Genomic DNA, 14,390 nt, shown 5'->3' on the forward strand with positions numbered 1-14,390 from the left:
TCTTAGGTGGAGCCGTCTCGCGTCACTACTTGCGCAGAGACTTGTTCTCGTTCGCCTGGTTTACAGTTAGCTGGTACGGAGTTTAGACGTTGCCTGGTTCCTCCCAGCGTAGAAATGTCAATTCATTAAATTAGGCACACACAGGAGATATACTAGGTAGATATTTCAGCGAAAAATGCAGGCTCTACCAGCACTCGAAACCGGGGCTCTGGCATACCGTGCGATTGCTCTAACACTAAGCAACCGAGCCAGTGTTTCAACAACAACAACAACAACAACACACTCCGCTACGGAGACCGGCGATAACAAATACATAACAATAATAACAACAACAGGACGAATTATTGGGTGGGCTAGAACCCTAAAGGCCCATTAAAATTGGCGCCACTAATTTTTACTATTCTCTGGCCGCTAAGAGAGCATAGCGATACGTGGGGTACCATGCGATAAGTCCTATTGGTTACTCTAATGGCAGCAGTGCACGAATCTTGCGCGTCAGATTATAGTGCGTGTGGTAAGCCATACCTATCAACGTAGCTGCTATATTGAAGTTGTGCGCTGTACCGATATAGTTATGGGCAACACAACATCGGAACTAACACATAGGAAAATAACTGTTCCTCAGAGGTCACGTGGTTTTGCTTACATTTACTTTGTTCTTGCAGTGTTGCCAACCACTTTTCGGGAATGTCCCTACAACTGACCAAATGTCCCTACGCCAAGTAAAGCGACTAAAAAAACACCAGGTCACGAGCATGCAAGACAGAAGATAAAATATACACATTTTCTTACCAAATGTTTCTGCTCGATGCTTCCACAATTTATGAATAATGGTGAGTAGTTTACTGTTGATTATGTTATTTGAAGTCATACACGCAGCTGCTGTGAAGAGATAGATGTTGGTTGGTGATGCTGTATTTCTTGCAGTCTCTTCTTCTCGTGCCTGAAGGAAATAATTTATCACTAGCAAAGAAGTTAACAATTCTGGTCCCATTTTATTTATCTTTTTCTTTTGTTTTTGTATCACTTAACATTGAAAATATTCTTTCCGTTTCTGCGTTAGAATGTGGTAATGTTAGCACTATTTTCGCGAGAGTGGAAATGTTTTCAAAAGAGAACTTGCCTTCAAAGTTCTTGGTAACCGATAACATGTTCCAAAATTCTGATGGGAGATTTGCACCTTTGCACAATAAAATGTTATTTTCCAACATTGAAAAAAGTCCCTACGTTTTCCCTAATTTGGCGAATTCTGTCTCTACGTGGGTGAAATATGCGTAGGGACATGTCCCTACGGTTGGCATCAGTGTAGTAGAGCTTGAATGACACACAGAGAGAGAGAGAGAGTGAGAGGAAGAAAGAAAAAGAAAAAATGAAGGTAAAAGAGTGAGGTATAAAGATAAACCATGAGACAAATAGAGAGATCGAAAAAAAGAAAAAGGAAACAAGAAAGAAAAAAGGAGGGGAAAAGAATACAGAAAGAGACGAAAAAGGAGAAAGAAATAAAACGATAATTTTAACAGCCGAAGTAGAACAGATTTGCGTCTATCCGTTAGCTTGGCGACGTCACTGCGTCGGGGTCATAACCCTCATTTGGCCCAAAATTCCTAGAAAAAGAATACAGTAATAGATGGCAAATTATGGCACAAATTACTAAAAGTAGCCGTTTTATGAAATCCTATGGCACGTCACTGACAAGTGTAGTTGCCCAGTACAATTGCAGGCTCGTAGCCCGGAATTCTTTGTAGGGGGGCGAAGTCAAACCTAGAGGGGGCAAATTTTTAATATATTATGTCGCATTGGCATATATAGCAGGGTACACAGAGGCACTTGCCCCTCCCCAAAAATAGATAAGTAACAGAAAAGGGATGATATCTTGAAACTGCAACGAACAAAAAACTTCGAGCAACATCAAATAGCAATATTTCGATAATGACCTTTCCAGATTGCCAAAGAATATAAAGTTTAACGTAAATACCTAGGTTGACTAATAGGGACTGTATATACTTGATATTTACAGGTCGATAATGTTAATAGATGATTAATATGCACCAACAACTTTGGGCTTCTCTGCAGAACTGATTAAGGGAGCCCTTTATAAATCATGCTTCATAATGATTCCCTCTAGTTTCCAGTATGCAAGATTTTTACGCACAAAGGAATCTAACGAGAATCCAACAACACCATTGTGTTGTGTTATGCAAGAAAAATCGAATTAATTAAATAATAATGGTTACATATTATTTACACTTTCATGAATTGTGTAAAAATTTGTAATACATTTTTTTGTACTTGCTAAAACATTAAAACATGGGTCCCTTGAGAAATTGATTTAGTAGGGCGCAAATAATTCTACGGGGCGCCATGGCATTCTCTTTAACACCCCCCCCCCATATAGATTGTTTGACTCCCAGGGCCGACTCCCGCCGCCCCATAGCTATGAACTTGGACCATAAGACCAGCAGATATTGCGAGCGAAGCGAGCAAGAAAATTTTACAAAATGTATTTTTATTTCTATAAAATTTTAAATCGAGGGGAGGGCAATTGCCCCTCTGTGCCCCTTGCAAGTACAACTGGCCGTCTGGAAGAAAAATGCAAGGAACACGTAAAAACTAATTCCATCATAAGTAGCTATCCAATTGTCCTGCTATTCTTAGATTCTCCTAGTCTTGTTTTTTTTTACTTCAGTGTTTGCTTCCCCTAGAATGTATTTCCGTCCAAGGTCGGGTGTGGGACAATGCCCCCTGCCCCCCAGTGGTTGCGGCACTGTTTATGAGTGTCTCTTCATCAATTTCACGTCATCATTCATTGTTGAGATTAGCTAGAAGTGGCAGAAAAGCAATGCTAAGTGACAAAAATCAAATATCCACTCCCTCTTTCTACCACATGAATCTTTATTATCAAAAGGCAGACTAGGGAAACAAAAATTTAAGCAGTTCGAAGTTTATAGCAACACATCCAAGAATAACATCCGAACACATTAGGCACCTGTAATACAAGACAACTCAAAATGTCACAACTGTTCTAGATACTGAAAATTGCGGAATCATTTCCAGAAGTCTGGGTCTGGAAGGGAATCCCCCCCCCCCCATACTGATACGACATTATACGGAATCCCATACACCCTAATAAATCACAAAATCAATTTAGTGTCTTTGTTATGTTGCTAGTGTAACACATGATATAATTATAAAGATTAGTGAGAATTCCAGGTAGGAATGTATTCTGTATTTTCACAGGGAGGGGCAAAGCATGCTCTCAGGGGGGCAGTTGCCCCCTGCCCCCCCTAAGCTACGGGCCTGTACATTTGTATGCGGGAAAATCATAATTAAAGAGAACATTGCAGGCATGCAGTGTTTATAAGACTGGAAGAGGCCTAGAAGGAGAAGGTCATTTGCTAAAGAAAAGGCTAATATGCGCTTGGAATTGAACAGAGAGGGGAGAGGGGGGGGGGTTGGACCAGATCTTAGCATGCGTGTCGCTTGGGCTGACATCTAGCGAGGAAAAGCGACAACTTGTAGATAAGGTTCGGATCGCAGGAAGCAGAAAAAAATAATGAACGTAACGAGATTTGGTCACGGCCGGTCGTGATTCATAATTTTGTTCAATTGGCAGATTTCTGTACCTACATACCACTGTTTCCTCTTATGATTCACGCATCAAGATTTGTAATGCATGATTGCATAGTTTTCAGGGAAATACGTCGTGTAATTTCATCGCCCAAAAATCCGCCTTGACATTCACGGGTAAACTTTGCATCTAGTGCGGGCACGGGGACAGTGTTGCTAACTGGCATGATCTAACTGTCGCTAGCAGTTCGAAAGGAACAACCTCTTTGAATAAATTGTCAACTACGATCCTAGAGTGCGCGTCAAATCTCCTGCATATGACCTTGAACGACTGAACAGCACCAGCGAATCACGGACGTGCAGCGTTGCCTAGTTCAGAAGCTGTTTCACCTCGCTACTAAATCGTGTACCTGGCGCTCGGATATAAATAGATTATTTCAAGTGTCAGTAGTTCAACAGATGGAAAGATAATGAATTTGCGAGTATGTACGAAAAACAAGCGTGATTGTAGCTTATACCGTTCCCTCTGTAGAAGCAATGTTATTATAAACGTATTTGCATTGTATCCTTTTTGCTCTCCCTTCGTTCCTGTTGCATTCTGAAACTTTCCGATTAGCTAAGGGAACAGGGCACGTTCGTTCCCAGTGATGGTAGAAGAAGTTGACGAAGAGGATACCGTCATTGTTCGTTTTTTTCATGTGTTTAGTGTGTGTGTGCAGCATGTCGTTGAGTAAACCAAGTGGTAGTGATGGCGAGAGAAGAGGGAAAAATACAGTGTTGTACGAAGCCAGGCACGACAGGTGATTTTTCAGGTGTACATTTTTTTTAAAAAAAAAAGTGTTCGAGTGACGAACAAAGAAGTAAAATTGACTTTAAGAAGTGCCAGGATCTAACAGCTCAAGCGTGTGGTGTGAATCAAGCTACCGTTTCTCGGATATGTTCGGGGGCAAAACAATGTGGATCGGGGCCTGCTCCAATGTTTCAATAACCTAGACTAGAAAGCACATTAATATACCGAAAAGAACGACAAATTTAGATGACTTTGAAAAAAGACGTAGTTCGTAGAACAGTCTTTGAGATTTACGATCGTGGCGAATTTTCTACTACCAAAAAGATAACGTACTCTTTACGGGACAAAATATCTTACAAAGGATCTACAACTTTCACCTTGAGAATATTGAAAGAATTATGCAGTCCCTAATCAGGTATGTTCTTTTCTCCCATTATGTTTATTATATGTTATATTATCTAATGTTCCGTGCTCTCCGTGACAAGGCGTTTCGCTCGACCACGCTGTCTCTTTTCGTGTGAGATTTCGACATGGCACCGCTGCAGTGCGCTGCTATTGGCTATCGCCATATGCAGGAGATTTGACGCGCACTATAGTAATTTAAGTGTTTGCACTTACGCACAGCTTGGCCTATCGAGACTGGGCCTACAATTACACACACACACAGACACATACATACGAAGGAAAACAACACTTATTTCTTTCATTCAGTTATTGATAAAAAGTGACTTCATTATACTTTAAAAGGTCTCTGTTATAATCAATGGGGGGCGTGGGGGGGGACAGTTGCCTCCCACTTTTTGCCCATGGCCTCTTAATACAAAGGCGTTGTCTACCAAGAGAAAGTAAAGTGTCCTTGCCAACCGTAGCCAATAAACGTAACTAGTATTAAACACTGAAAGTACACAATTAAAGAAAAGAAAAAAAAGGCAAAATTGAAATAAATGGACAACTTATTTTGCATTTAAAGTCATTTTTCCACTTCTTTAGATTAATTAGGATGAACTAACGATTAGGTGAAATTGATAAAGGGACAAATACAAAGACTACACTTGTCCAGGCCGGGGACTGAACACAAAACCATCAGAGGTGATATCGTAAGGCAATCCTGCAACACGTTCGGACATTGAAGCTTCCCTGGTTTAGAGACCTACGAACCAAGGCGCTCTACTTCAAATCAAGAGACAGCAAATCAGCTAAAAAAAATCAAACAACCACGTCAAAAATCACTAGATCTAGCGGAAAAATTAATACACTGCCAACCCTGCAGAACGGACTCCGATGCCTGCATTCCAAAGATGTTGTCTGGTGAGAGTGACGTAATCGCGGCAAGTTGAAGGTCGCGAGGAAGTGGAGAGACTGTCAAGAGATAATAATAGGTAGCGGACGACAAAACACAAGAGAGAAGTTAATTTTAATAACAGGATAATTGCTTCATACTCACCATTGATTTATGCTCAAGTACCGTGACGTCATAACTGAATTTTCACTCTAAATATGTCTATTTATTGCGAGGGCCTGGCAACATTGCAGTTATGATAGAAATACTCGTAGCTGATCCTATACTGGGAGTCGAACTCTTGACTTTAGACAAGTATACTCCATCCCTGAAATCGAACACAGGACGTTACATAATTGTCCACTGTATCAAGTGATGAAGCGAGGCACATTCCCACTCATTAATAGTGTTTCTCCCTGTAAAAACACTCCGTACGTTTAACCCTGGAATGGTACCTATGCGTCTAAGAGACGTAGTTCAGTGGAAGAACAGCGGCCATCTTGTTTCGGGGGGGAACCTTACTCCCGCCTCCCAGGTATGCTTCAACGGAAACTCTCTTGGCAAGTCAGTGTTCCTCAGATTGCCGAGCAGTTCACGTCGAGATCAGTGTTTTGTTTTTTCCAAAGCCTAGTACGCCTGTGAGACGTATTGATACCATTTAACGTAAATTTTCCTGCGCCTGTCAGGCGTATTGGTACCATTCATGTGGTAGTGTTTCTACGTTTGCCAGACGTGTTGGTACCATTCATGAGGTAGTGTTCCTACGTTTGCCAGGCGTGTTGCTACCGTTGATGAGTTTATGATTACATAGGTACCTACCTTATTGTTCCAGATGTCTGGCACAAACACAAACAAAACATTCACTACTGAAGATGAGATTTTACAAGAACTGCAACTTCAGTTAGATGAATCCGATTGCAGCGAGGTTGAAGACGAAATTGAAGTGGATCAAGATGCCTTTCCTGAGTATCCTGACGATACCGACTTGGACCCAGACTATGAACCTTCGTCAGAAGAAGAAGATATCGAGGAGGCCATCATTCAATCAGCAGCACAATCATCTCGGCCTTCATCTGTTTCTAAATCAAGTTCGTCAAGAGCTGAAGGCAAGCAAAAGTCAGGACCTGCAAAACAACCTCCAAAGTCAGGTGAAAAGAGGAAGAGGTCAGCCGAAGGAAATGATGACCATTCAACAAACAAAAGATTAAAACCTGAATGTGACGATATGTTCGGGCTTAACGGGTTTGCTTGGAAAACTGTTCCCATTTCTAACACATCTGGAAAAGCCGCAGCTAAAAACATTGTACATGTCAAACGAAAAACAAAAAACGAAGCTGTAGATGTTTCTGACCCTGTTGAATGTTTTAACGTCTTCTTTACCTCAACAATGTTGGACATGATCCTGCACAACACAAATGAGGAAATTGCAAGACAAAGGGAGTCTTATAAAAACAAGAATGCTTCTGCTTTGAAGGACGTTTCATTGGCTGAACTGAGAGCACTCCTCGGTGTGACAATTCTCGCAGGGGCCAAGAAAGACAACCATATGAAGTTACAAACATTACATGACACAAAGGAATGCGGCGAAAAATATCATGCATCATTTTCTGTGCAGAGACATCACTTCTTGCTCAACACTCTTCGCTTTGATTCTCGAGAAACTCGTGAGGAAAGGAAGATAACTGATAAGTTTGCACCCGTACGGGATATATGGAACATGCTGATTGAGCAATGCATATCAAATTATGAACCAAGTGCCTGCATGACAATTGATGAGCAACTAGTGCCATTCCGAGGACGAGTCGGGTTCAAAATGTACATCCCAAACAAACCAGCAAAGTATGGGATAAAAATTGTGATGCTTTGCGACCAAGGAACGAATTACATGGTAAATGCGATCCCGTACCTTGGTAAAGGAACTACACCTTCAGGCACGCCTGCAGCAGATTACTTTGTTGAAAAGCTAACAGACATCATCCAAAATTCAAGTCGTAATGTTACAATGGATAATTGGTTTTCCAGCATCCAGTTAGCTAAGAAAATGGCAGAAAGAGGCCTCACAATGATTGGGACGACGAAGAAAAATAAACCTGAGTTTCCTAAGGAGTTTGTGGACCCCAGTTATCTTTCACGACCTCCTCAGTCATCGCTCTTTCTTTTTCATGAGGATCCGACAGCAGTTTCATTTACTCCACGTGTTAACAAACTGGTCACTCTTATTTCCACAATGCATGACGACGATGTAATAAATGAAAACAGTATGAAGCCTGAGGTAATTCTGTGTTATAATCAAACAAAGGGAGCAGTTGATGCCTTTGACCAGTGTGTCACGAATACTTCTTGCATACGAAAAACAAGAAGGTGGCCAATGAACCAGTTCTACAACATGCTCAATATTGCATGCTACAACTCTTACATAATATATGTGCTCAACTTTTACAAGAAAAAGAAAAAAGATGACGACGTCGAGCCTTTGTCGAGATTTCAGTTCCTCATCAAATTGGCAAATCAACTAACGTTTCCATGGATGAAGGAACGAATGAAACAGCCACATATGCCTCACACTCTAAGAAGCAGCATACAAAATTGCCTTGGCGTTGTGGATCCACCTGTTGTGGTTCAACCTGCAGCGAAATCTGGAAAGAGGCAGTACTGTACTTACTGCTCGTATAAAAAGAGAAGGATGAGTAAAATGATCTGCTGTAACTGCAAAAAGCCTATCTGTGGCGAGCTTCTTTCATCGTTTGCCACATTTGTAAAAAATGATAATTTAAAGACTGATTTGTTTGTAACTATTTACTGTTCTGGATGTGGAAGGAGGAGTGAACATTTTTATTCATGAAGTTTTTTCTAGTTATTGTGGCTAGTCTAAATGACTGTTTGTTAGTGATAGAGAGTAAATTTTAGTTCATGTATTCTTCATTAATACTTTTACATCCATTTCCTAGTTAAAGGGATTGTCTTATACCTAAGTATAATCTTTATTTGTTTATTATTTTCTTGCTGTTCGAGTTACCTACTCGTATTTGCATATATATTATGACTCTTTCTATGCAACCTAGTTTATAAATGTTTAAAATGTATGAGTTTACGGAAAAATGTTATTTTAATTATATTCATTAACAATAAAAAGTATCTAAAATGCAGCGAGAAGAGTATGGAAAAAAATTAAATCATTTATAGAGGGTATAGTAACTTCTTTTTTTATGTGTACGTCTATGGGACGTATAGGTACCATTAAACATAGATTTTTTTAGGTACTATTCCAGGGTTAAAGTTTTCATGTTGTTACAACAACGCCATTATAATAATTGACATATATTACTGTGACTAAAATGAAATTATATGTGTGAAATATATACTTTTAGATTGAAATTAATTTTCCAGGAGGGTGGACCGTGACCCACCCTTACCCCCTTCCGAAGCTCTAGAGAAGGTCCTAGTGGCTGAGTCCAGACGCTACAGCCTCGTTAGTCTGCAAAAATGCATTCCAGGGTGTAGTACGTGGAAGGGAGATTGTCACTGAAGTTCCTAGGTAGGAGTCCTGGCGATCTTTGGAGCAGGCTAACGAAAGAACGAAAGGAAGTCTCTGGGCACGTAGTGACTCAAGAGGGCTCGACAAATGAACACGTAAGAGAGAACAGGTTTGCGTGGAGAGGGGAAAACGACTGCCGCTACCAGCCTTTGCATCAGCGTGTACTGTTTCGCTCCGCCCACTCGATCTCTCCCCTTCTTGCGCTGCCATGCTCGAGAGATCCCGGGATACAGTATTGACCGTGTTCTAATTGCAACTGATTTTCGCTGCTAGATTCTGGGGAACAGTCAAACAGACCGAGACTTTGGTCATGTGAAGATAATCTGTAAGTTTCGCAAGGGAAAGTTTTTGTCTGTGGTTTCCGAGTGTTTTTTTTTTTGTTCGCTGTTCGATGAAAGAAAAAGAACAGAGATAGAGATAGAGTTCATTAATATTTAGAAATGTATCCAAAGCGATGAGATTTGTACACGACAAAATGGTCGATAATGAAAATCCTTATTAATACCAGTGTATTAAATGTTTGACATATTTAGTTGAACAAAAATTTTATTATCAATGAATCCAGCGAAAATAGCAGGTAAGCCAGTACTACACAACTAAACCGCGCATCAGGCTAACTTTGCAGCAGGTTTTATGTATCAATCCGCGCCTCAGAATCTTCCGTGCAAGTCTTGCCTCGACCGCCGAGCTGCTTGCATCGCAGACAGTGACAAAATACACAGTATTGCCAACCGCACAACACACCAAAACCCCCATGCATGTCAAGCGGAATGTATTTTTGTCTCTTGAAACATAATATTTTAGAAGTACTTTCTGCGCATAGATTATTTAATAAATGTGTCATTACTTAATATAAGTGCGAAATATCTTCGAAACATGAGAGCATGTGTGTATATTTCGAGCACGCAAAAAGATAAATGAACAAAGATAAAGTAAACAACGATAGGTCCTCTTGAATTTAATTACAAATTATTGTTCTTGGTTTAGAAAGAAATACATTTATGAAAAACATGGTTACTTCGTTCGCAATACATCCGTTACTGTAAGACACTTCAAGTTATACCAGCAAAAAAAAGCATGATTTGTTAGTGGTAATATATACAATCAGGTGTATTGTCTGCTGCTATTACTCTGGTTTCAATTTATGAATCACTTCACCAAACTAGCATTCAAATCTTGGTCTGTCCAAAGCCTCCTCCTTCCCCTCTCACTTTCTCGTCGGTTTCTTCAGCGCTGGCGGTGGTTTTCAACGGTGGTATATAAAAAAATGATTCAATGCACGCCTCCGCCCCTCCCCCACCGAGTTAAAGCAACTCTGGTCCAAATAATAAACATGTTTCTTCTCACGGCGATATCTTTTAATATCGCGGAGATTCTTTTGTCGTCAAACAACAAACAATCGTTTCCTCTTCCTAAATTCAAACCGAAAATCATTCAACACCTGTGATACAGTTGCACCACACATTGACGGCAAATCTCCTCACGCCCTGTTTTACTTTGATCTTGTTGCCGTAAGGAAGATTATGCATTTTAAACAACTTGCTTGATTTGAAGCCCAAAATAATACTTGCTGAACAGGAGACTTCGATTCAGCCATTCTCGCCGCTGTATAGTACGATTATTAATCACAATAAAGATAGGGTTAAAATAGTGGGATGTGCAACACTGGTATCACGGATTCCACGCGCTCTTCAACGTATTCAGTCTTGCTCGACTCGCTCTTGGGCTTCAGCGATTCCTCAGCGCAATACAAACTCCAGTTGGCGAATCTGCGGATGCAAGTTCGTCTGCACAGTGATTGACACCGATCAAGTACATACCTGTTCATGGATGTACGTATTATTTTGTCTGTATTTTAAAAATTAAATAACTGTTTTCTTGTTGTGTCGGAATAGAACCCGTCTCAGTGGAACTATATGCTGCGCGCACGTTTGGATCTACATATGCGAAAACCTGCTGCAAAGTTGACCTGACGCTTGGCTTAGTCCAAATCCAACTGGAAATCTTACCTCGTGTGATCAAGGCATAACTTTATTTTCTACGTATTTGGGATATTCTACGTTGCTTTTGTACAGTGGGATGCATAAGTATTCCCAAACAAATTGTTCATCACCATGTTTATTCTCGTTGTTTTCCGTTTGACAAACTGTTAAGAGCCTCTGCACCACTACACACATAAAAATCCAGTCAATAAAAACAGTCATGGACAATTTGCCGAGCAATACATGTGCATCCCACTGTACCTGTCTTGGGATCAGCATGAATGATGAACTGAATGATTGCATAAATAATACTTCGTAGCGCGTTACGCTTAGCACGAGACCGGAAGTATATATGTTAATGAAAAGTAAACATTTCGAACCTATCAGTTCGCATATTTAAACAGTGAATTACACAACAGCGGCCTGGCAATAGTGTTGCTTATCTCATGAATCGTCCGGAAATCCTTGTGTGTCAGTCAAACTGTGAACAACACAGCAGTTTGTTTGCAATATCGGCACTTGGTGAAATACATTAGTGCATAATATCCAGTGAAATAAGGAAAAAGGCCCATCTGAAACAGAATATGTGGAAATGGAGAGGTGAGTGTTTGAAGAAATATTGATTTTTAGGAATCGATTACATTAACTACCGAACTGAATCGATCTCTTCACCTGTATCGATTGTTTGGATTAGGTTCTGATACCTTTGGCTAAGTAAGTGAGGATAAGTGATGCCATTGATGAAGGGATGCCAATGGCCAAGCCGGGCAGTGCTGTCAACTCCGGCACAGAGTTCGACTGTATCGATTGTGCAAATGATACTTTCATTATATATATATATATATATATATATATATATATATATAGGGTCTACCAACGTCAGATCTTTAAAATTAGATAAGATGAAAACCACAAGTGATAATGACATATATTTTTATTTTATTTTGAAGAGCAAACAATGACATTATGTATTGAACAATATGTCGTTAAAATGTCCTCATCTCCTTTGGTGGGTGGAATGGATTCTGAATGTCCAATTTTCCAACACGTCTGCCAGAGCCGTAGGTAGAGATTTCTGCGCCCGGGGCGAGAATAAATTTTGGCGCCCTCTACACTCGCCTTGTCGAACTTCTACCATTGTTTTTTTAAGGGAGGGGTAGAAGCATTTGTTGTTGTGCCTTACTTAAATAATGTCGTTCATTCAAATTGACGTTTCATTTATGCTAATAATTGTAGCAATTTTATGTAATTACAACTATCTACGTAGTTGTTTGTACGTATACACATATTCTTCTGAATCAAGGATCATTATGCAATGTGCAATGATAATATATCCTAGAAATGAAACTAATGCATGCATGCAAAAAAAAATCTTACCATATGAATAGCATATATATTTCGTAGGCAGCAGAAAAATCTCTAAGAAAGATCATTAATGTAATGTAATATTTTTCTTATTGCATTAAACCTTTTCAAATACCAAAGTAAAACCTATTTACACTACAAAATGGTATACTGATCAGCTGAAATCAACAACAATAAAAAAAATTAAAAAAATACTAAGAACAACAATCAGTACCCGATTATTTGACAATTCTCCTGTGCGAACATACTAACTACATTTTCACTCTTCTTGCCTTTCGAGCAGCAAAGTCATTGATAACATCATCGAACACAAGTGATTGAACTCTGTACTTCTCAACAGACAAAATAGCCAGGTTAGGCAGCTTTCCTTCACTCAAGGAAGAACGCAAGTAATTCTTTATAAGCTTTAGCTTACTAAAACTCCTTTCACAAGATGCAACAGACGAAGGTAGATTTAATGCAGTGACAAAATTTGGGTACAACTCAATACATGATATTGTATGATGAATGAGAGAGCAGCAAGTGCTGACAATTCTGATAAGCATTCCAAGTGAAAGTCTTTTAAAAATGCTTGCGCATCATGTTTAAAGAACAACAGTTCATGAAGTAACTCACTTCCGTTGATATCCTCGGGGTTTAATAAAGCCAGATCAAAGACTCCCTTTCTCAACGTTTTTTTCTGACATAACTGCCATATTGCTTGGAATAATTACGGAAAAATCCTCCAAAACTCCTTTCATTACCTTGAATCGATCGCCTATTTGTAACAAAATTGAATCCAATGCACAAAACAAGCTATTCCTAATTTTTTGTTCTTCATTTATGGCTACACTTTCATTTTCTGCAACTTCATCGAAAAACTTGGTTTTTGTTTTTGGGACGCTGTTCTTTACTTGCAATGCTCATATCATCGCATATCTGTTTGCTTTTCTCAATAGCGTTAGTTACAATTTTTTGCCGATTAGCAGACAGAAAGCTTTGCAGTCCCTGTAAGTGACTAACACCTATATCTATTGTAACAGACTTTTCTTGTAGCTGTAGGTTAACGTCGTTAATATCAGCCCAGCAGAATAAGAACACAAGAAAGTTAAACTTCTTAAGGCTGTGTAGCAGGCATTTGGCACCGTATAACTGTTTCGGGTGACTCTTTTGAGATGTCACATAATTCCTCCAAAGCTGCACAGACATCCGGAAATTGGGTACTTAGAGATTGTACTGCGTTTGCTTTTGAAGACCACCTAGTTGCTGATTGACCCTTCACAGTAATATGAACATGATTTTTTAAAACACCCCAACAATGAGTTGATTTACTGAATAAAACTGTAAACATTTTGAATTGCTCCAAATTTATTGACGGTTTCTGTGTCTACTGACGCAGCATGAACACCAACTAAATTTAACAAAGCAATGAGCACGGCATTTTGACATGGAAAGGCCATCATTCTGAACTGAACAGCATGTAAAATGTCTTCAGTTAAGGTAGCGCCAGTTTGTTGTCAGTAGTAATGAAGCCAACGAAACTTTCTTCGATTTTGCACTCTCCTTCTGAAGACACTGTAACGTAACGATAAATTTGGGACATTTGCTCTTTATGACTGACATCAGGAGTCTAGTCATACAAAATGGCAAAATATTTTGCCCTTTTAATGTCCTCAATTATTGTCTGACGTACTTGATTCCCTGCGATGTGGACAAGTTCATTCTGAATTTGTGGAGATAAATATATTACATCAAGAGCTGATGGAGAGTGTATTATTGTTGACACGTGAGATTTTAACACATCGTCATATTTCGCCAACAACATAAATAGGCCCAATAAATTCCCGTGTTGTTCTGTAGTATCATCAGCTTTCTTCCACAAAACATCATCAG

The 14,390-nt window shown here is 39.6% G+C and overlaps 1 protein-coding gene across 4 annotated transcripts in view; it reads left to right on the top strand.

Moving 5' to 3' along the window:
* The window catches only part of LOC145995985 (ninjurin-1-like), an 82,607-nt gene that overhangs the window by 24,941 nt on the left and 43,276 nt on the right, over window positions 1-14,390 (top strand). Inside the window, exon 1 of one of the 4 annotated variants that reach the window (XM_083132103.1) lies at window positions 9,056-9,171. The exons of 2 other annotated variants lie outside the window; for them this stretch is intronic. Coding sequence is in view for 1 of the 2 variants with exons in the window: in XM_083132099.1 (XP_082988225.1) it covers window positions 11,738-11,753 (16 nt within the window). In the remaining variant the exon portion in view is untranslated. Of the gene's footprint in view, window positions 1-9,055; window positions 9,172-11,641; window positions 11,754-14,390 lie in introns of those variants that run through there. One more of the 4 variants, XM_083132099.1, reaches the window with a different exon arrangement.

The sequence above is a fragment of the Lepisma saccharinum genome, chromosome 12 (assembly GCF_977018435.1).
Source record: "Lepisma saccharinum chromosome 12, izLepSacc3.1, whole genome shotgun sequence".
Taxonomy (NCBI): Eukaryota; Metazoa; Arthropoda; class Insecta; order Zygentoma; family Lepismatidae; genus Lepisma; species Lepisma saccharinum.